The 23,766-nt window shown below is 45.0% G+C and overlaps 2 protein-coding genes across 2 annotated transcripts in view; both read left to right on the top strand.

Moving 5' to 3' along the window:
* Positions 1 to 3,876: 3,876 nt before the first annotated feature.
* Positions 3,877 to 8,635, top strand: LOC141014136 (patched domain-containing protein 3-like). The gene is made up of 4 exons (XM_073487802.1): positions 3,877 to 4,587; positions 5,667 to 5,788; positions 6,766 to 6,911; positions 7,065 to 8,635. Exons 1-4 carry the CDS (start codon positions 3,877 to 3,879, stop codon positions 8,633 to 8,635), a joined length of 2,550 nt encoding a protein of 849 aa, XP_073343903.1.
* A 4,129-nt stretch (positions 8,636 to 12,764) lies between these two features.
* gpr158a (G protein-coupled receptor 158a) overlaps positions 12,765 to 23,766 on the top strand; it is a 66,867-nt gene continuing 55,865 nt past the window's right edge. Inside the window, exons 1-2 of the mRNA XM_073488700.1 lie at positions 12,765 to 13,654; positions 23,538 to 23,643. Of these exons, the coding sequence (XP_073344801.1) occupies positions 12,765 to 13,654; positions 23,538 to 23,643 (996 nt within the window). The remainder of the gene's footprint in view (positions 13,655 to 23,537; positions 23,644 to 23,766) is intronic.

Raw genomic sequence — 23,766 nt, 5'->3', positions numbered from 1 at the left:
AGATAATTACAGAAATGTTTATTTCAAAACTTGCATGTCCTCAGATTTGCTTTGCATTTCATTGTACATTGTTCTCTGGGCCTATCAAGGATTTTAGAAATAGTAATGTCCCTAATTGCGGCCACATATCCACCTAAAAATCATCAGACAAGAATCCTTGAAAACTACGACAAATTTAAATATGCCTCCAGTGATGTCACTCAGTGGCGAAGTTGCATTGTGGGTAATGTAGGCCCCAGGTTATGAAAAGGGTGATATTTTTGCTTCTGCTGTATCCACCCTGTTCACTGTTCGTAATGAGTCCAACATTGATATAGGAGTGCGATGCTAGACCAGTCGACTGCTTTTCAAAACCTGGAGGCTACGTTACCCACAATGCAACTGAGTGACATCCCTGGAGGATCGTTATCAGATTACATGCAGCTTCCTCTGGAGCCACAAAAGGCTTTTTTCACATATGCAGTAGTACTCCCCAACACCTGTAAACACTCCTCAATGTGTAAAATTGGTGGAGGTACCCTTTAAATCTATTGCCAAATCTAAACTTACACTAAAGCTTTACTGCAGCCCGTCTGTATGGTGTGTTTATTTATTTAATCGAGTCGTTAGCACTGGTTTCTGTGGAGTTCTACTGTCACATGATGGTTTAAATAAATGCTTCAGAGGCTTTTCTCACCCCTGCCAAGAGTAAAACCCACAGGGGGGAGGAGATCATTCTTTGGTCCATCTTGGCACAAAAAAATAGTCACATTAGAAAAGTGTTGGCGTGAAATACTGGCTCTAAATATTTGTTCAGAAGTGGAGGTAAAACACTCGCCCACCACTGCAAAGACCTGAGTTAAATTCTTGGCAGCGGTGCCGCCGCCTCGGCCAGTTTTCTTTGACAAAGACAGTTTTTGAGTATTCAAGTTGGAAGCCAGTGACGGATCTCGTCCTGGTCCAGCTCGCATGCTGGTCCACACCCTCATGAGGGGCCAGCAGAAGGGCCTGTAGTGACTGGGACTGCACTCAAACAGCACAACACAGTAAAACGTGTGTGTCTGTCTGTGTGTAGCTGCTTCTCTTTAGACCGTCGTCTTATTAAGAGTATTGTTGCATAGTGAAGTGTTTTTCTTCATGATCAATGGTTTCTGTCTGGAAGCAACAGCCGAACAATCAGCCAACACATCTCAACAGCAGTGTTCACCCGAGGCTTTCCTGCTAATTGCCTATCGCGCCCCAACATACCTCTGCGAAAGCGCGAGGAAGAGGTGGAGGAGGGAAAAGAGAGAGCTAATGAAGGTGTCAACAGGAGCTCACCACCAGAAGATGATTGTTATTGGATTGAACTCATTTGCATTTTGATGCAACCTCGGGGCTGAACAATACCCATCTGTACCTATCTGCTGTTAACAGCCTTTGATAAGCACACAGACAAAGACAGTGATTCAATTCAAGGTGAACAAAATAACTGAAGGGTCCTGAAACAGATTACATTTAACTGATGCCTCCATCAGGCTCCTGGCGACCGTCTGCCAGGATCCTCTCCTCTCTGGGATGAGGGAAAGAGAATCCATTTCTCACTCGGAGAATGAGAAATCGATGACCCCGAGATGGATCTGTGTGAAATGAGATATGAGCCCGGTCTCTGAGGACTCGGCCGGGCTCTGACTGACAGCTGACTGACAGGGGTTAACTGCCAGGGAGGGCCGACTGGCTTGAAGGTGCAAGACTGACCCTCTCGGACTCTCACTCCAAATATATCGAGGAACTTAAGGTTAAAGTGTTACATCGTGAGGGCATGTAGACCTTTGTCGAATTTCTATATATCATATTTTGCTGTAAATCACTGTTTGTTAAGACTCAGTCAGAAGTAGACAAAAACACTTATTTACCCAGCTGAACGATAACCGACACTGTGGAGTTTTATCAACTGTAGCTAGCTATAAGCTAACGTAAGGTCCATGAGTTGGCTGAAAACAGTTTCATGTTCACAGATTACTCCATTAACTAGAATCTCCTGAAAGAGGTCTTAAATATGCAGTTTATATATAGTTCATGACCCATGTTGAAGACATGGAAATAAAGAAACTTTGTTCTCGACACTCCGGCTACCACACGTTCATGCACGCCCACGTTATGCATGAACGTGTGGGAGCCGGTATTTTTCAGGGCTTAGCACCCCATGGACGGCAAGAAAGCAGCAGTTTCGTTGCCAGGTAGTTCTACTTTATCAAGGAATGAATAGCCTACTACAGGTGGGGTGCCCGCGGGGACACTGCAACCGCGGTAGCCGAAGAGGTCGGTGTGTTTACTGGGGAAACTACAGGCTCACAATCTGCTGTATCAGCTCCAAGGCTGACCAGTTGTTTTACAAACCAACTGCAAGAAAAACATGGACACAACCTATTAACTCCAGACAACCACTGAACACACAGTTAGCAAAAAGCATGCTAGCTTACAGTAAATTAATCATGGCCCACTGACCTACTTCCTTACTGTTGGTTGTTAACCGTAAAAAAAAAAAAGGGATTTGGTAGCAAATACTGAAAACAAGACATTTTAATAAATTAAAGATATTTGTCGGGACTTGAGACACCCAACTTGAAACCAGGACAGTCAAGGACAAACCGTACCTTGTATTGCAGTGGGGCTAGTAGCCTTAGTATGGTGAGGAAAGTGAGACTTTTTTCTTACTAACATAACAGTTTGGCTGCTTAGCTTAGGCTACTTGTTCATAACGCTTTTACGATGACAACTAACTGATGTGTTTTGCAAACCTAATTGGGGTATCACTTGGTAGCGTTACTGGAGTGTATACCTCTCTAAATCCAATAAAAAAGAAGAGCTGCTAACGTTAGCTTAAAAGCTAAACTCCCAAACTCAGCATTCAGGATTGGCTAACACAAAGTGGTGAAGTATTACCATTATGTGTGCTAGTTGTGAATAAGCCTTTAGTTTTATGTTGTTGTTACAGAACATAGCATAAGTAATACTCGGTTAGCTTACTGCTGTACTTAGTGAGCTAGTTAGCTGGACTTGCTAATGATACTTTCGGTTCCTCACTTTTAACCTTGTGTATTTGGCTCTGTAAAGGCCAGAACAACAACTCATCCCAAAACTCATGAAACTACCATTTTCAGTTCTCAGTAAGCTAGTTGAACTTTAATCCACAATATAAAACAAACAGGTCATGCAACAAGATAATCAATATTTTTATTACTGTTATCATCTCAGGATTGACACATAGTTGTCAGTCGTATTCGTAATCAACACCAATAAAATTAGCAAATACACACTGACTGTCAGGTGTGAATGAAACTTTTATATGAAGCTTAACACAGCTACCATGCCTGGTTTTGGCTGCTAAACTGAGGAGAAGGTTTATTCCTACCAGTCATAATTCTGTGTCGTAACTTTTCTGGCTGCCATTTACAACATTCAGTAAGCTAGTTGAACTTTACTCCACAATATAAAAAAAACACGTTATGCAACAAGATTCTCAAAACATTATTTTATTATTAAAATGACCAAATACAGGCTGACGGTCACGTGTGAATGCTGGTATTGTAAAGTCATTAACTGTTTCACCTTCACCTGAGAGATTACGGTAAAAAATGTTTTTTATCAAAGTCTGACCTCTGGGAACTGATATCATTTCAACGTAAATCTGTCCTTTATCATTTGAAGGGCCGTGTCCTGCCTCTGATATCATTTTACAGCATCTGTAAGAAGCCTGAGATTACCAGTAATCATAAAGCCGTTTCCCGTTTGTCTCCCAGTTTAAGGTAAATCATTAAGCCTTACAAATATATGTGTGTAAGGAGGGCAATCTGCACAGCCTTTAAAAGGGAGCAAGTCCTCCACATCTTTACTCCCTGTCCTGCATTTCTGAAGATGGGCTGCAGACGCACAGACTGCCTCTCAAGGCCTCTGTCAGGCCTCTTTGAGAAGCTTGGTTTACTCGTAGGCTCCTATCCTCTGTCTTTTTTTGTCATTCCTCTCATACTCACGGCGGCACTCGGAGGAGGCTTCACGTTCCTCAGAGACAGGGAGGACAACGACTTCGAGCGGCAGTACACACCCAGGAAAGGACCCTCGAAGGTGACGAGAGCGTTCGTCAAGGAGAACTTCCCCTACAATGAGTCGATGTTTTCAGAGGAGAGGTTGTACGAAATGGGCCACTACGCGTCCCTCATCGCCCTATCAACCGACAACTCAAATATTCTAGCGAATCCCGCCTTCGAGGACGTCGTCAGACTCAACGATAAGATCCTGAACATCACCGTGAACAACGGGACTCTGGGATTCAAAGACTTGTGTGCAAAAGCCAACGGCGAATGTGTCTCAAACGTCATCCTGGAAATCGTTGGCTCTAATGAAACTCAGATCACCTACCCTGTGTACACTCACAGATCCCTCTCAGTGTTTCTGGGCTCTGTGTTAGGCGGGGTTATCACAGATGCCAACAGCGTAGTCGTCAGCGCTCAGACTGTAAAACTCTTCTACTACTTAGACAACCAGGAAAGCACAGCTAACGGCGCGAAATTATGGCTGAGAGCATTTAAGAAACTGTTATCAGACGAGACAGACAGCAAACACATTGACGTAAGTATCACACTGCTCGAGGCTGTGACTGTATTTCTCACATAGTGTTTCTTTTATTGGGCTTTCTGAGAATTTGGAAGGTGTTTCCTAGGGTTTTTTTCTCATTGGGATGTTTGGGATGTACCTCAAAATCAGAAATGCATACTTTTCCTTTTACCTGTAGTGCAGAGAAATACATTTGAAGAACTCAGGCTCATGCTCTTTGTTAGCTTGGGTAGCTAGCCTGATGTCAATGAGTCGGTTTCTTTCTTTCCTTCTTTCTTAAATATCTGACTACAACCTTTTGTGAAGATGAAGAGGTGAAAGTCAGGCGTTTGTCTTTTTTGGTAGATAGGGGTTCATAAATCATATACTTTAGTAATGATTTACTAATGCATGACTCGTGCTGATTTATTACAGGGTGTATCGTCCTGTTGCTCACCATTAACAAAGTACGACTTCATGCGATCAGTTCACGGTTGAGGAATGTCGTCACAGTGTTGTGTTAATGTTTAATATGTAAATGTCTGCATCTCCCATATCACTTTATGAATGACTTGACTGTGGATTAACATTTTCTTGATCTATTTAGCGTGATTTAAAGACACAAAGGTGGAAGATCATTATTTATTAATGGTTAGAAACACGTATAAATGATATATTCTCCATTAATTCATGCATTAAATCATCATGAGTCATGTAATAGTTGAGCAATACTCGATAAGAATACCATTTATCCACCAGCATTAGCATCACTGGGCCACAATGTAAGACTTTTAATTGAAGAGCTGTTATGGTTGTGTTTTATGGCTGACACTGACAGAAGAAGTCTTGAAGGTCCCTTAGTTGAACATGCTGTTTCACTGAGATACTGAGACAAACATCAGCTAAGTATCTAAAATATTAATGTACAATATAAAACGCACCTAGAAACATATTACTCAGCACATCCTTTAAAGATAATGTGGCTGCAGATGCACTCCTTTGTCCTGAAATCCAAGCTGTCGCTGTCGCCGCTTTTACCTCCAGATGTAAACACAGTCGTCTGACTTAAGAGCTCATGTTGGCTTCTTCTTCTTCTCTGCTTTGCTCCGTCGTAGGTGTCTTACTACACCTCCAAATCCAAGCAGGAGGAGATTGACAGTCACACCACAGATGGCATCCCTTTATTCCTCATCACTTATGCCTGCGCCATCACCTTCTCGGTGATATCCTGCCTGAGGTAAGAAGTGATCAGTGGCTGTCACACAGTGAGCGATTTCCCTGACTGCAGGCCGAGTCCTGGACACAGAGAGCCGTTGTTCATCAACGTGACTGATACAGGAAGAGAGCCGCAGGCAGGTTACAGGTAGTCGTCAGGTCAAAAGCAGCGTCATTGCAAAATTTAATGAATTTAAAATTGATTTTACATTTAAATTTTTTTCGATATTTTCAATGTGGATTTAGAAGTTCTGTATTTATAATTAGTTTCTGTCTAGCGTAGTTTAGAGACGGTACTTCATGTATTGTGATAGTACAGGGAGTGGACAACACCTAATAATTTAACACAATTCATCAAAAAACATCATAAACCCCAAAACCATCTAATGTAAAAGCTGAACAATAACTGAACATGAAGTTTTACATGCTGCAGGCAGTTTTATTACACTGTTCAACTTGATTACAGGTCTTTCTATTATTAAGTTGTACATAATTTTGTTTTAGTCTTGTTTTTATTGCCGTAAATTCAAAATCTGACTGACTCTATGACCAGTAGCTTGCGGCGGCTAATGTTAGCTAATGTTAGCAAACTTTAGATACATATTAATTTGTAACTGACTCTACTGATTCAGTTTGTTGACTTTAATGGCTCCTCTTGTCTCCTGACATGTGCACCTACAGCATTTTTAAATACTTTATTGTTTGAGACCCTTTACATTCATCAGACACGACATCAACAGAAGCTATTAACTCAAAGTACAAAGAACAAAACTAACATCAACACCCAAAAGAGAGCCAATGTTTACCTTCGTCTGCCATGTTTCAGCGTCACATGACGTCAACTCGGCCGCTCATGTACCAACTCTGACTGCTCCGAGGAGGAGATTCACGTGAATCTTGTTGAAAATGTTGGTGTGAAAATGGTGTAAAACTTGAACTTTCTTACTGTATATTGTCACCTTCACTCATTGCACCACCCTGTCTTTACCTCCTTGACAGACTGGACAGTGTGAGGAACAAGGTGTGGGTGGCTGTCTTCGGCGTCCTCTCCGCCGGCCTGGCTGTCATCTCCTCTTTCGGCTTGCTGCTTTACATCGGACTGCCGTTTGCAATCACAGTCGCAAACTCTCCTTTCCTCATACTCGGTGAGAAAAAAGCAGCCTCGTCCCTGTTTGTAGTCCCTGAGTGTTTAGGTTGTAGCTCTGGGCAACAATCCCTCAAGTTATCCAAAGCAGTTTATTGTGTTTTATGTTTAAAATCTCATTAACTCGACGTCACTCGCATGATTTTTTTCCCAGGAATCGGTCTCAACAACATGTTCGTCATGGTGTCCGACTGGCAGCACACCAAAGTCAACGACCCGGTCCCGAAGCGAATGGCTCACGCCTACAGGGAAGCCATCCTGCCAATCACCATCACCGCCCTGACCGACGTCCTCAAGTTCTCCATCGGCGTCACGTCCGACTTCCCCTCGGTGCAGTCGTTCTGCCTCTACACCAGCACCTCCATCATATTCTGTTACATCTACACCATCACCTTCTTTGGAGCCTTCGTGGCTCTGAACGGGAGGCGGGAAGCCAGCAACAGGCACTGGCTGACCTGCACGAAAATACCATCAGACAAACTCGATCATCGTTCTAAGATACATAACATCTGCTGTGTGGGAGGCGGCTATGATAAGAACACTGGTGCGGAGAAAAAACAGCCAGCGAGTAATTTCTTTAAGGATTACTACGGCCCGTTTTTGATCAATCCCTGGGTCAAGGGAGCCGTAATCTTCCTGTATGCCGCATATTTAGCTGCAAGTATTTATGGATGCTTCCACGTACAACAGGGGATTGAGCTGTATGATCTGGCAGCTGATAACTCCCACGTCACGAAATACAACAGGAAGGATAGGGAGTATTATTCTGATTACGGTCCAGCTGTGATGGTTATTGTAAGTGAGGAATTCCCATATTGGGATAAGACCAAGAGGCAGCAGCTTCAGGGGTGCATGGAGGACTTTAAAAGGCTCCATTTTGTAGATATTGACATCTACACATCCTGGCTGGACTCTTATATGTCATATGGAGAAGCAGCACATTTAAACCTCGATGATAAAGACGTTTTTCTCAAAAATATAACCACATTTTTCGATGTTCACCCTTATTTCAGGCAAGATGTGAACCTGACAGGAGACGCCATCTTTGCATCGCGCGTCTTCATTCAGACTATTGACATTACCGATGCCAGCGTGGAAGTCCACATGCTTAAAGACCTCAAAGCAGCTGTCAGCAGATGCAGAGTAGCGCCTTTATTAGTCTATAACCAGAAGTTCGTCTTCTATGACCAGTACGGCGTCGTCGTAAAGAGCACGATTAAAAACGTCTGCGTGATCACGGCCGTGATGCTCGTCGTCTCCCTCCTCCTGATTCCCAACCCGCTCTGCTCGTTATGGGTGGCGGGTTCGATCGCTTCGGTGACCGTGGGAGTAACCGGCGTCATGGCGTTATGGAACATCACGTTGGATTCCATCTCCATGATCATTTTCACCGTCTGCATCGGCTTCACCGTCGATTTCTCCGCTCACATGTCCTACGGCTTCGCCTCGAGTAAGAAATCGAGCCCGGATGAAAAAGCCGTGGAGGCTCTCACCCATTTGGGCTACCCCATCCTTCAGGGGGCCCTGTCCACCATTTTAGGCGTGTCGGTGTTGTCGACGTCTGAGTTTCACACGTTCAGAATGTTTTTTAAGATCTTCTTTCTCGTCATGGTTATCGGGATGCTTCACGGCCTCACTTTCATCCCGGTGATTCTGACGTTGTGCACACGCCGCTCGGATAAAGATGAAAATAAAGACAAAAGTCTGAAAATCACCAAACTTTGACCACGTGTAGGCAGTTAGGCACATTAGGTTTGCAAATTTACAAGTTTATCCTGTATTAAAAATGCAAAACGATGTTTTCTTTGTACACTAGGAAGTTTAAAAGTTGACTTTACTTTTAAAAAAGTCAGGAAACCGATTACCTCAGTATCCGTTAAAAAGTTTTAACAACCTGTTTCCTCATTTTTTCTAAGATCCCCTGCGAGAAGTTTTAAGGAACAACATGTATAAGTACAGTATTTTTTCATTTAGTGTTCATTTTGTTGTCTTTTTCTTTATGGATGAGCTTTCAACAAGCTTCAGTGATTTTTGTACATAGATTATTTGTATTCAGTGCTATATATGTATGTAATCATTGCTTTTCGCAGTATATATATAATAAACAAATCGTCTGAGGTGTTCACTATTTTAAAACGTTCACACGTCTTCTGTTTCATCTGTTTGCTGTTGCTGTGCAGAAACGTACTTGCTGTTTCATGTAAGAGCCACGTTGCATTAACAGTTTTTTTTACCTTAATAAATGCCATTTAACACATTTAATAAAGATAGAGATCGTGGACTGTATTTCTGGTTGTAGGAAAGCCCATCACCCATACATGCATTTGTTGTCTTGATCTTGTTTTTGGTCACGTCTGTCGAATAAACATCAGTTTTTTTTATTCACTTCTCCGTGCCTCATATATTCAAGGGGGGTTGTTCACCTCCAGAGGGGCTAAAGGAAAGTGGACGTGCTCGACACGAGTCCAAACATCTTTACATCCAAGACAGGTTTTTAAAAAGTAGCCACGACACAACATTTACGTGCCGTGCTGCAAGGCCAGGGATGAAACACTTCAGCGTAACAGTGGTGTGTGACAGGGGCATTATAGATAAAATAAGGGGAGGCATTTGTGACAGGACTCCCAGACGATGAAACAAAGACAAGAAGAAATTACGAGAAAAGGCAGTTTTGAGAAAATCTTATGAAGCAGTGAGTGTTGTAATGCTTCCACTATAAAGGTGACTTGTTTCTTATTCAGTTTTATCATCAAGATGTCACGTGAAGTTGCAGATCCGATTTAATTACAGACAATAAATAAAAAATCATTTCTATAGGAGTTTGCAGGCGAAAGACATGGAGGCAGGGGGGCTTGAACTGTTATCTACATATCACAATAACCACATCAAACCTGTCATAAGGTGCAAAAAAATCTGATTTTCATTCTTCTCAGATGTCACATTAAATCCAAACTGTATGTAATTAAGTGATCATCATTGTAATTGATGATATCCTAATCAAAGGATGAGTTATGGCAACAGTTATTCACTTTTTCCACAGCTGTTGTTGATGCACCAGCCAACCAGTTGTCTAGGATTTTTATTCCAATTATTTTCCGTGCAGCTGCCGGCCTTCCTGCGTCCAGCTGATATCAAGATTTCCGAGACAGGACGAAAACCAGCAGCATGTCGGCCGGTCAAGAAAAATCCAGCAGGTCTTCAGGTTCCAACTCGCATCCCCGGTGGCCGCCGTGCAGCAAGTCTCTGTTGCTCTGTCACCCTCCGTCACGCCTGTCTTCCTCGCCCTCCTTCCAGGACGAGATGCCTCTAGCCCACACAGCGTGACGTGACATGCCCCTACACCCAGCAAGGAGAGGAAAAAAGAGAGACCTCGGAGCTTGAACTAACAAGAAAGAGAGAGGCTGGTAGATTGGTGACGAAGTCCACGTTTGGCTGTTTAATCAAACCCAGATCCTTCAGTGTTGTTTGAATGGATAACACGGGACGGAGCAACAGCTCGACTAAACTATAGATGAGTTTATTGATTTGAAACACGCCACGGTTGAAAGGGAGGTTTCACATCACAAATAGGCTCTGTAGGTTGGAGAAATGTGTTTTTTTTTTATGCTCACTTCTATTTTACTTTGCAAAAACAAATACACAGCACCGTGGTTTAACATCTTTTATGTATGTTGTGGTCTGTGTGGTGCAGTGTAGGTGGAGAAGCCCGAAGGACGTCTATGAAGTTTGCTGCTGGACTGTTTTCTGTTGGCGAATCAGAAAATGAACTTTATGACTTAACCTTGCGTATGTACGGTCGAATGTATGCAAACTCCCAAACACTCCACCCACATGTGGGCATTCATTTGATTCTTTAAACGCCGGCCTGCATTTTCAGTTGTCTCAGGCTTTCCACAAGATTTTGAAACGTGGCTGCAGAGATTTGCTCCGAGCGTGACACCGGCCATTGGTACCTACTGCAGCAGTACACACTGTTGCCTGCAGTATGCACACAATAGGTACACACCGCTTCATCGTGTCAGTGCGCCATGAGCTTTGACCCTCTTGCTCTTATGTCTGTCGCAGCCTTAGCGCAAAAAAAGAGTACAAAGAACGTAAAGAACACTTAAATGTGCTTTCATCTGTCAGTAAGCTGTCGGTTTCTTCTAGCTGGTTACCGCTAACTGCTGCTAACTGTAGCAGCCATTAGCTCAGTTAGCCATGAAACTAGCAGTTCAGACAGGGACTGGCAGAGTGTTAGTGTTTGCACCGCTAGTGAGTTTTTTTTAGACTAGCTGGTGCTAGCTGGTCACCGCTAACTACTGCTAACTGTAGCTGCCATTACCTAGTAAGCTTAGTTAGCTCAGTTAGCTGTGCAACTAGCAGTTCAGACAGGGACTGGCAGAGTGTTAGTGTTTGCACCGCTAGTGAGTTTTTTTTAGACTAGCTGGTGCTAGCTGGTCACCGCTAACTACTGCTAACTGTAGCTGCCACTACCTAGTTAGCTCAGTAAGCTCAGTTAGCTGTGCAACTAGCACTTCAGACAGGGACTGGCAGAGTGTTAGTGTTTGCAACGCTAGTAGGATTTTTTGGACTTGCTGGTGCTAGCTGGCTAGCTGGTCGCCGCTAACTGCTGTTTAGTGGTAATGGCAGGTAATGTAGCTGCCATGTCTTGGTTAGCTCAGTTAGCCGTGCAACTAGCAGTTCAGAGGAGGACCAGCAGAGTGTTAAGTGTTTGCACTGCCAGTAGGATTTTTTTTGGACTAGATGGTGCTAGCTGGTCTGCAGCTAACTGTAGCTGCAGGTAGCTAGTTAGCTCAGTTAGCCGTGCAGTTAGCGGTTCTGCAATACCATCACTAGTAGGATTTTTTAGACTAGCTGGTGCTAGCTGGTTAGCATGCTAACCCCAGTAGACACAACACATAAAGTCAAAACTGCTTTTCTTCACAGTCTGTTGATGATTTCACTTCATTTTTCAGTTTTCAACTAAAATTCTTACATTGTGCTCCTTTAGCAGAAAACAAAACAAACACAAACATGAATTAGTTTTCTCCATATTTTCTTAAATAGTTTTATAAGTGACGTAATGAGGCTCGTCCACGCTGATCAGCAGTACACTGAGAAAAACCCTCCTCCTGTCATTGATCTTAAATCAAGGCTCTTGATTGTGATGAATCGGCCTGACTCCACCAGCTTCAGCACCGGACAGCTCCTCCAGCAGCGCGGCCGTACGCGGGTCGATGGCGCCCCTGGAGCCCCTGTGAGATGATGGAGAAGCCGGGCTCTTCTGCGGGCCTGCTCAATGCTTGTTGTGGTCGGAAGAGGGCGGAGTGCGTTTGTCATCCAAGTGAGAAGCTCCCTGACTCGTTGCCTCTTAAAAAAAAAAATATAAATATAATAACAACCTGCCCCCTCCCTCCTCTCTCCCTCCCTCCCTCCTCCCTCCTCCCTCCATCCCTTCCTTCCTTCCTTCCTCCTCGTTTTGATTCAGTCTCTGTAGCCGACGCGCAGGAGGAGAGCTGCCGCCGCACAGCGAAGCCAAGACAGTCTCGTCTACAGTGAGACGACAGCTGCAAGCGGATTCTCCACATCAACAAGCTGCATGAGGCATCTGTAAGGAAGGAGAAGATTTGGCGAGGGGGGTTCCTCACGTTTTCTCCCCCTCCTACCCTCCCCTGATTTTTGAAGAAACAAGAGGCGTGGAGCTCGCAAGAATATCCTACAAGTGGTGAAGCGATGGTTTAGCGGAGCAATTTGGTAGATTTTCTCTCCGCACGCCCAACGACACTGTAATTCCGCGCAGCAATCTCTCCCCCCCCCCTCCTCTCCACTCCCCACCCCTCCAAACATCTGTGGACGCTTTCCTGGAGGGGAGATGGCTGTTTTCCGGCTGTCGCTGCTGCTGCATGTTGGATTTGTGATCGGATCGACCCACGAATACGCGGAATGGTCAGCGCACGGGACCGATGCGGGAGCGGAGGAGGCGATCCGCGGCGCTCAGACGCACCGTCGGCAGCTGGCGCATCTCCGTGCGCCTCAGCATCCTCCTCCTCCACCCGGGGAGACGGAGGAGCTGCCGCAGAAAATAGAGGAGCATCTCCCCAGGGTGGTCACGGCTTTTCTTCACACCGGGGACTCGACCACCTTAAAGCACGCCAACTGCTCGCGGAGGTACGAGCTCACCTCTCTGCGGGGAAGGTCACAAGCCGCCCCGCATCACTCCATGAGCAGCGTGCTGGATACGGTGCTGCACGCCACAAACTTCCTCAACATGATCCTGCAAGCCAACAGGTCCAGGGAGCAGAGTCTCCGGCGAGACATTGAGTGGTACCATGCCCTGGTGAGGAGCATCCTGGAGGGAGACGCCAAGATCCACCGGGCGGTCGTCACTTTCAGCGCGGATTCGTCCGTGGCCGGGCCCTCGGTGCTCCTCCAAGCCACCAGGGCCGGCGGAGAGATAGTCCTCCAAGACCTCTCCAGCGTGGCCCACCACCACTTGCACAACCGCACCGCGGAGACAGAGTGGTACCACGACGCGAGGGACAAGAAGAAGAAGCCCAATTTCCATAAGAGGGTGCTGAGCCAAGATATCCGATCAGTTGACAATTCTTTGAAAAGAGGGGAGAGTTTTATCCCGGACAAGACGCACGTGAAGTGGTCTGCGCCCTACCTGGAGTGCGAGAATGGGAATTTTGTTCCTCGCTGGCTTTTGACCTTATCCGCTGCTTTCTATGGCCTGAAGCCCAACCTGGCTCCCGAGTTCAGGTAGGCACTCACACTGCAGCCTGAGCAACAAGCTCACCAAACATCACACTCGCTGTTAAAAGCGCACACATGTGAGAAACACTTGCAAAAGGTGAGTTCAGGTCCAGTCCTCAGCTTCTCCTCCTCCCTCCTCCCTCCTCCTCCCCCAAAACACACCACAGCTCCTTCTCCTCACACACAAGGGGGGGTTTTCTTCTCTCCTCCAGTCTGACAAGGCATCAGGATGCTAAAAATAACCCCTGGATGGAAACCTCTGGCTACAAGCCCCCCCCTCTCCTTATTCATTTTTCAAACTCACTCCACTGCATGCTTTACTACTCAGGAAAAATGTCGTGTGCCCTTTCTTTCCCCTTCTTCAAGAGGAGTGGGGGGGGGGGGGGGGGGGGGCTGCTAAATCTGCGATGAGTCAGAACCTTCCTGAGATGAGAGGAAGCCAATTTTTTTTTTTAAAGCGCAGCAGCAGCAGCAGCAGATGAAGAAATGTTGAAACACGTCTGGTGTTTGGGTGCTGTCGTACAAATGTCCTAAAGCAACCCCAGCCTGCTGCAGCCTCGCTTGTGTAAGGTGCCATGTTTTCGTGCCACTGGTAACCAGTCAAGTGTGAGAGGCTCCATATGATCCTGACCAACATCTTCCCCAATGAATATTTAATCCAGATCACTAGTTGTGTGCGCACCGCCTTCGATGAATCTTTAATTGATACACTGGAGTCGCTCAACGCTCAGGCGCGGATTGCAAATGAGTCAAAACCTGCAGTGATTACACTGTAATAGGCTATCAGCTACCTGGTGTTATCCCAGACTAAAGCCTCTCACAGCAGCTTCACTCACTCAGCCTCAGATAGGAAATCAGCCGGCTCACTCGACTGATGAGCAGTCAAACCTGTCTCACACCAAAAAACACAAGTTTATGGTTCATCTGTGAAGCCAGATTCATGGTTTGCTTCCTCTCAGTGGTTAAAGGAGATGTTTTGTTGCCAGTTTCCCCCCCTGCAGAGGCCTCCCCCAGAAGATCGAAAGGTGTGACACGCGTGGGTGTTCTGTATTGTTTAATGTCCCCAGAGAGTGGCCTGCTCAGAGGCACCGAAAGACCCGCTGTGCCTCAAGGAGCAGGAGAGCAGCATCCATTCATGAGCTGCTTTCTTACGGATGGCTTGTAGAACGATTATTCGGACAGAATATGGCAAAAAGAAAAGTGTTTAACAGCATCGTTATTCACTTTCATGCCAAAAGTTAGAGGAAACCGGGAGCGTGACATGTGTTCACGCTAAATTAGCTAAAGATGCTACCATCAGGCAGGCAGTTAGCTTAGCATAAAGACTGGAAGAGGGGGGAAACAGCTAGCCTAGATGAAAACATGTTTGTTTGTGAGTTTTAGAGGTGCTGGCAGGTGGATTTTGTTCCATTTGGATAGAGACAGGCTAGTTGTGTTATCCTGGTTCAAGTCTTTATGCTAAGCTAAGCTAACTAAGCTGCTAGCTGTCGCTTCATATTTAGTACACTGAAATCAGGGCAGTAAAAAACCCTAGATTGGTAACCCTATCATGTTAATACGGCAAACAGCAGCCAGTTAGCTTAGCATAAAGGAAGGGGAAATAGCTAGCTGGCGCAGGACTCCAACAAGTCATAGTCTGTCACGTAACCTTTTGTAAAACCACAACTTTTGGTTGTTGAGACTTTGGCTTTTGTACAGATTTAATTTTAGTCAGGCTAGCTGTATTTAAATGTTTATGCTAAGCTAAGCTAAGCTTAGCTGCGATTTACTGTGCAATCATGAGAATGGTATCCATCTTGTCATCTAACTCTCAGCCAGAAAGTCAATGTGTGTGTATTTCCCAAAATATTGAACTATTGCTTAAACATTAAGCCCAAGCTTTTAGTTAGCCTCGCCTTCAAGACCATAATCAGGTCTGACAGAAAGGGAATTTTGAATAGTTCAATATCTTGTGGAGAGTTAGATGAGAAGATTGACACCTCTCTCATGTTTGTACAGTAAATATGAAGCTACACCCGCAGCCAGTTAGCTTAGCTTAGCATAAAACAGCTAGCTTGGTGCAGGACTCCAGAAAGTCACTGCTCCTGGACAAGGTATGGTGGGTGTGAGGTTTTGAGCCAATCCTCGTCTTCAGGGATGAAGAGAGTTAGCTTAAAATGCTCAAAATGCTTTTGCTCTTCTTCAGAGAAGCATTAGCTTGAAAAGTCACTAGTACATGGGCCAATAAACTGCACTGAAGCTGCAGTCCGCTGACCTTTTTGGTGTTTTCTGTTGGTCCAGCCCGTCTTGAACAGTATCCTGACGTGTACGACTTCTATGCATCGCTTTGTATTGTATGGATGTGAGAGTGGTTTTAATTTCTTCCTTCTTTCTGAGCGGATTCCTTAAAAACTTTGTAACTCATAGCTCGATTCATGCATACGCACGGCGTTAGACTTGATCAAATCTTCTTCATAAGGTTGTTTTACAGAGATAATAACAGCGAGTCTTTCAGGCTCCTTCTCATGTCCTTATTGCCATGCATCCTCCCGCTCTTAGCTTCTTTCAGACGCTCATATCAAAGTATCAGGCGGCTCATCCTGCATCCTCCCTGCGCCTCAGCACCCTGCCAGATAAGAAACGGGAGAGGGGGCGATAATATAGCTGCCTCAGACATCAGCTCTCCTCCGTTTCCCCTCCAGATGAATACACAATCAATACAACAATGAATTAATAATGAAAGATGTAGAACAACAACCCGGACTGGGGCCATCTTGATTCCGGCCTTTTAAAGCGTCAGTCGCTTCCTGTTTGGGGGGTGATGATGTCGCCAGGAGCAAGGTGACTTGTTTTGAGTCTTTATGCATCTGGCGTAACGGAAATGAGTGCAAAATTAAGGGCGTTTGTTCGGCGGCGGCGTGTCCGTGTGTGCACTCGGACATGTGTCGGCGATAGATCGACCTGTTGTTTCTGCGAAGGTGCAAGAAATCGCACCTCTCTCACTTTTCGTCTCTTCTCTTTTGCCGTCCGTCTCTTCAGCTGCACTCGAGTCACAGGGGAGGCAGCTCAGACCACACGTACAGGACTGGTTGTTTTCAAGCGTGCAGTGTGTGTGTATCTGTGTGTGTCTGTGTGTGTGTGTGTGTGCGTGCCATTGTTGGAGGTTGAGACATTCTTCAGAATGATTCGTACCGTCCTAATTGGCAGATCACTCAGGCGCAGGCTGCAAATGCAAAAAAAAACAAGTTGGAAAGACACAAAGTGGGAAGAGGAAGGCAGGAAAGAGGAGGCGGTGTGTGTGTGTGTGTGTGTGTGTGTGTGTGTGTTAGGTGAACGCACACTGTACTTCAAACTCACCTTTCACAACACAGACCTTAATTGCTTCGAGGCAGCAGCAGCAGCTCTCTGATAAGCCAAACTAATTGAAACTATCTCCAAAAAAGTGCAACAAAATATACACTTTTTCAGCATATTTCTCCAAAGGGCACGCAGGTTCTAATTAGATGGCAGAATCGTCTTCATTTACGCTTGGCTCGGCGCCCTGTTTTTTGCTGTACAAGCAGCTAAATGTCTGGACAGGCTGACTGCTGTGGGACGCCCAGCCGTCTAACGGAGCGGGAGGCCTCGAGCTCCAGGATGAGCCGGCAGCATCTGCTTCGATGGACACCGTCCAGGAACAAATAGGAAGGAAAACCCCACAATTCCCGGGGCTGAGCGCGATTATACGACGGTAAACTGAGATGAAAGAGAGCAGGAGAGAGAGGAAAAAAAAAAAAAAGAAGCAGGAAGATTTTCTTGTTGAAATTTTAAAGTGCGCCCTGAAATGAGTCTAACCTCGTTGTGCAACCTGAAGCAGGCAGGGGTTAAAGATCCCCGAGGTGCTCCGTCTCTGGCTGCTGACGTCACTGGGACTCCGCTGCTCAGTGAGTTGGCCTGTCAATACGATGCCCTCAGCCTGTAAATGTCAACAGAAAATCCAACTAACAGCCTCTCCGGCTCGCTGTAAATAGATATTATATTTCTATTAATAATGCTGCTAATGATGGGAATAATCTCAGCGATTCTGGTACTGGTAATTCGATTTCCTCTCAGAGGATTATGCATCTGTAATAGTGTCGGTGTAGGTTTATCCCTTGGTAATCTGGTGTGGGAAGAAATGGAGCTGTAGTGTTGGAGAGGAGGCCTGCGGATTCAAGATTTGGAAAAAGGAACGTAGCTTTTAGGTTTATACATTTTGAGCAAGTGGACAAAAGGTCACTGCAGATGAGGAAATTATTAACTATTCTATGTTTTGTTGCGTACTTATGCTGCATTTTTTTGCCCCGTGTCCACATTTTTTCGAACATTCCCAATGAGATAAGAGCATATAGGGCAGCATGCAGCCGCATACAGAAAAGGTGCTGCACCAAGCGTACCTTTGATTGAGAGACCCCCTAAAGGCAGAAATGACTAATTGTGCGTTAAACCCTTAAAATCTCCCAACTTGTGATATATTTCCAGCACATACTCCTTTGAGGATGTATACTTTCTACAGTCGATGTCTCATAATATGTCGGCAGTTACCAAAACAGACGAGTTAAACACCAGTTTGCAGCTTTAGCAAATGTGAAATTAAATATAGAAAGAGTGCCGTAACCTAATATCAGACAGATATCGCCTCGTCCTTTTGTTCATTTACTGTATCTTGTTATTATATTTCCACAGAGGGATCACAGCAGTTTCATCTTGTCCCGTCTCTTCCTGCAGCTGTCAGCAATATTGCATAATTTCTAATTCAAGGGCGAAAACACAGAAGAGGAGGAATCTGAATGCAATTTTTAGTATGCAAAGTGGATGCAAGCCCTGTTTCTGGATCATGTTGGATAGGTGAATATTGTTCCTGCATGAACCGTGCTGTAAGGACATTATAGGGTGATAAGGGCAGCAATAACGAGGACTGTCTATTAAAGGAAGTAGACAAAAAAACTGCTTAATTCTGATGTATCTTGTCATCAGCCACAGTCAGGCCATCAATCAGCTAATGTTCTCCTCACAACTGTCAGGTTTCCTTTGTCAGCAGCTCAAATTATTGAGCGATCTTCCCACTTGGTGTTTGGTTTTTCTGAGGAGTGCCTGTAATGACAAGAGTGTCAAGAGTCCAGAAGTGCCAGCTCTCATGAACAAAAAAAAAAAAAAAAAGGAGATGTCTTTATTCGCTTTCTGTGACAGCCGCTTTGCCGCGGGCGCCTTGGCTTTTTTTTTGATGACCAGCGACAGAACTCAATAAAATGACCCAGGTTGCTCTGAAGCACTGGTAGACAAAGCAGCATCGCGCCCGGCGGCTACACTCACATTAGCTTCTGCTCGTCCTGTCAGCTTAATGCATTTCCATCACATAAGAGACATTTTCCTTGGGAGGGCTTGCGTGGTTCTTGCTTTGCGATTGTTCCATGACATTATGCACAAACTGTGCCCTTCTAAAAAGGACAGCGATGTGTTCCTGTCAAGAGGCTGGGGCAGGAGACATGTGCATGTAAGTTCATCTGGGCGTGCAAGTCTCCGGGCTACGCGGATCAGCTCGGGGATAATGCTTAAGCTTGTGCCAGTTTTCCATGTTCACGTCGGCGTCGTATTATTCTTGGTTTATCTGCACGGAGACGTCGGGGCTTATTCCTCTTGCTTGAGAAACCCCCGAGTTCGTCGTTCCTACAGTATGCACATTAAAATGTATTAAAAACAGCTTTGCAGACGATTATACATCATTATTTAAGTGCCTCCGTTTTCATTAATTCACACATTCATTCCTTTTTATGTATTTGTATTCTGCTATAGTTATGGTCGATTATGTGACACCCATGGACTAAAATTGAAGATCTGAAGCACTCCCTTACAATTATAACTGTAAAAAAGTATCGTTCTTAGTCCAAAATGGTGATGAATGTAATGTAACAGTATATTATAGCATAGTGACCTTAGCTAACGTTAGCTCGTAGCTTAAGTTACAGCAGTTACTCATGCTCGTGGTTGCTAAAAATGCTACTGTAAATAATATTGCATATGGGAAGCACTGAAAATGATTAGCTAACGTTACGGTGCTCATATCAACCTCATGTTACCACACAGAGGCAGCTAATAATCCCTGCTGATAGAATATATTCTTATGCAGCTGTAATCTGGTGGTATTAAGTCTTAATCCACCCACTGCACTTGACAATGACAAAAACCATACGAGTGTCTTCTTGTGTCTCCTCTGCGCTCCACTTGAAATCCAGACTTTTTTAACCACAGCCCCCTGTTCTTCACAGAGCGGCTAAATGGGCAAATCAATCTGAGAGCCCGCTCTCTGGGCCTGAATAGAGACGTACAGCTCAAAGCGTATAGGCCTGACATTCGGCATTCACTCGTGAATACATCAAAGACCGACTCGTAACAAAGAGGGCACACGGAGGCCTTCGTTGCCAGAATGTTTTTGGTGAATATCCTTTTGTAGCCGCTTAGCAATTACCCTAGATATATCTCCAGTCAATCCCATAATGCTGGGGCTAACGTTAGCAACAGTCCGGCCGCTCTGTCAGAAAGAGACCCGCGCCCCTGCTGGCGGGATGCTCCTCTCTTTTGCTGGCCCTGGCCTTTAGACCCACAAAGAATGGAGGATGAAAGCAGAGAGCACTCTGTTTCCTGGGGCACCACTATCTCCCGCTCTCTGTGATAATCCCGTCTTTATGCCCGAGGGCCTTGATGGCCACCATGATGCTCCTGCCCATGTTCCTCGCTGCCACTCTCAAATTACGAGCCAGTCTTTTGTGCCGCGCGCAGTTTCAGTCGCCGTCAGCACACCCGCCCTTTTCTTCTTTTCTTTTTTTTTTTTTCACGAGCGATTTTATACACCATATGTCTACTTTGGCTGGGATGCTAAAGATTGCCTGGAGAGTTGGAAGCAGGAGGAAAAAAGAGGAGGTGATTGTGGGAAAAAGGGAGAATAGGGCTTTTTTTTCTCTGTTTTGAATGTTAATGCTTGAGCTGCCGGTGAAAAAGGCATTTTGATACGGTCCTGTTCTTGTGCTTTGTGACTCTTTCCTACCCCTTATTACATAACGGAGAATTGAAACGGAGGTAATTTCTCAGCGAAAACAACAAGCAGCGCAGTGGAAAACAGCGAGGTCAGTTTGCCCCGAGGCAGGACCGGAGCAGCAGTTATTAATAACAGAAGCACAGGCAGCGGGAGCGCTGCACTCGCCCGGCGTCCACTGGGAGCTGGATGGAGTAAAGCAGCTCCTATACACCTGGAGAACATGCCACACCAGCAGTATTTGTGTATGTGTGTGTCAAAGTGTGTGTGCATATGTGTAAGAAAGTGAAAGCCAAATGTACAGAGAGTCAGTGATAGTATTTTAATTCATGTTCTAAATATTAGGAGGTATTGAATTGTGCTCATCGCCACATTGTCAATATTTAAAAAGAAGTTAAGCTGAATTTTGGAGAACAGAACTAACTCGTTTACACACTGTTTCACATTTTAGATCCACAATATCGACTACAAGGTCTTAGCCACTTGTTTCTGCCCAGGCGCTTCAATCTGTGCACAAATATCATGACTTTAGACTTTCAAATTGCATGCAGTACACCCGCCAAAGTTCAATTTGTGACAGAAACTCTCAGTCTAGAGGCTAGGCTAGCTGACAGGCTAACCTCGCTAGTTAAAAACACCATTGCGCTAATTAGCCAGCCAGTGATAATAAGTAGGCTAACAACATGAGAAGACGCTCTCGATTAGTTTTAAAAATGTACTACTGCACGAGACTGTCTTGGAGATTTTGGACTGCAGCAGCCAAAGAGAGCGGTGTGTTTACTGGGGAAACAACGATCCCCTGTATTAGCAACACTGCTAAGCAATGGAGGACTGAAGCTTGATTTTTATAAAGGACTGTATCATTCACAGTAGTAAGCCCTGCACAGCTTTTGCACTGTACAGCTATTTAGTGACATTCATTTGTCAAAACCCCCAAGATAACTCGAACGAGGTGCGAAGAGGGCTTGTCATTTAAGAACATGAAGAATCGGGCAATAATGTTCTCCATAAACCTCAAAAGGCTCTTTAACAAAACGGCACTGGGGGGAAAAATGCATTAATAATACAGCCTTGTTAGCCGGAGATCACCAGTCCAAACTTACTCTCTGAAACAGAAGTGACGTTCGGATTTCAAACCTGAACCACAGAAGACATAAATAAGTCTCTCCCGGTGCCACTGAGACACAAATCCTGCAAATTGGGAGTCTAACATCAGTAGTGCTCTTGCTTTTCTCTTTGCTATCTGTTAATCCCGTAACAAAATAAAACCCCTGCGAATGTCAGAGCTTAAACAAGCATCACGGCAGTTAAAGGTTATTACAAAGTCAGTCCCTGATTTATTGTCACTGAGGCAGCTCCAGGTTTTGCCTGATTAAACAGATTATGGCACTGATTCAGTCGGTGGCTTTGGGTGAGAGCGGTGTGTTTTCATTCGCACTGATCAAACTGTTGAAAACTTTCCTTTCCTTTTGTTTGACTCGTTCTGTGTGCAAACGGTGCGCATGTTCACGTGAGGGCAGAGGAATTTCCACTAGCAGTGCCCTTTTTTCATTGGTTCACGTCATCTGGGTGTCGTGATGCTCACGAGCGACGGCTCTCGAGTCTGTCTTCTCGCAGAGTTTAAAGTCGGTATGGATTTTCTAACAACACGTAGCCCCGGGCTGCGCTTCATTTGTTACATTCTGCCAGGAGGGGAAGCCTGTGCGTGGGCTGAGGTCGCCAAAAGACAGTTCAGGGGTTTCTTGTTTAGCTTCCTCGTATGAATTATCTCGTATTTAACAAACAGAATAATAAAGAAATCACATTTTCTCGTACGTGTCCGGCGTGCTGCAGCAGTCAGGTAGAAAAAGACGTGTGACAAAGACGTCAGAATCAGAGAGGCTGACCTTCAGAATCAGAGACGCTGACCTTCTCTTCTCAGAGCTTTAAGCAGCTAAGTGGGTGTAAATCCTAGAAAGTTGCAGCTCCGGCTTAGCGAGCCGAAATGGAGCAAAGACTTCCAGCCTTTTCCGAGCCACCGTTCGGTGAAGGCTGGTGCCCTATCTGCAGTTTATCGTCTCACTGTCAGGCTGAGTTTCAGCTGAGCAGCAGCAGAGGAGATTAAGATGTGGACACATTTCTGTCTGTTTTCCCAAAAAAGCATTTGTTGTGTAGTTTTTACAGTTACTAAACCATCCATATTCCCTCTTGAGTTTGCTTCATAACCTGTAACTGTAGGTGTGTGGTATGTATGATGTATCAACAGTGAACTCATGGATGCAGAGACAACTCAACAATTGATTTTGACTAGAAAACAAGCGATAACAGGGTCGGGATCACCGCTATCAATCCCAATATCTGTACTTCCTGTTGTGAAAAGAGGTTCATTTACTCACATAAGGAAAAGAAGTATATTATGATGAATGAGGTCTATTATAGTTATTAACAGGCTCCTTCTGAATAAATCTTAATTACCAGCTTATACGTTGCTAAACACCAGGCGTTTCTTTTCACAATTCTCTTCTCTCTCACTCGATCGCATGCATGTTTAAACACAGTTTTTTAATTGTCAATAATTCATGAAGAAGAGAGTGATCACCCAGGATGTGATCGAGTGCGATGGAGGCATTTTTTAACCGATCCTATTGACGCTAGAATCGATACTCACAACGAGACTCAGTATGAGCAGTATCGATACTTCCTACTGACATGGTTAATTCCCAAAAACCCTTGTCGTTGAGAAAACATCATCATCATCAACGTCATTTTTTCCCAAATGTTTACAGGATACAACATGCAGACATGGCAGCATCCTTCACTTTGCACTGACAGTCTTAATTCTTCCCCAGGCGGGTTAATGGTGTCCTCCTGTCTGTCTTGCAGGGGCGTGGTGCGCGTTGACATTAATCTACAGGATGTTGATATCGACCAGTGCTCCACCGACGGCTGGTTTGCTGGAACCCATCGATGCAATACGACCACTATGGAGGTGAGTGCGCCGAACACGCGGATTAGACAGGAGATTGATTCTCCTCCTTGAAAACTGAACCGTGGCGCACACGCGTTCAGTCACATCTCCACGAGGCACTAAACGGAAAAGCGGTAAATCTGT

Source organism: Pagrus major, chromosome 19, assembly GCF_040436345.1.
Source record: "Pagrus major chromosome 19, Pma_NU_1.0".
In the NCBI taxonomy this organism is placed as follows: domain Eukaryota; kingdom Metazoa; phylum Chordata; class Actinopteri; order Spariformes; family Sparidae; genus Pagrus; species Pagrus major.
This window is presented reverse-complemented; position numbering and strand designations above follow the sequence as displayed.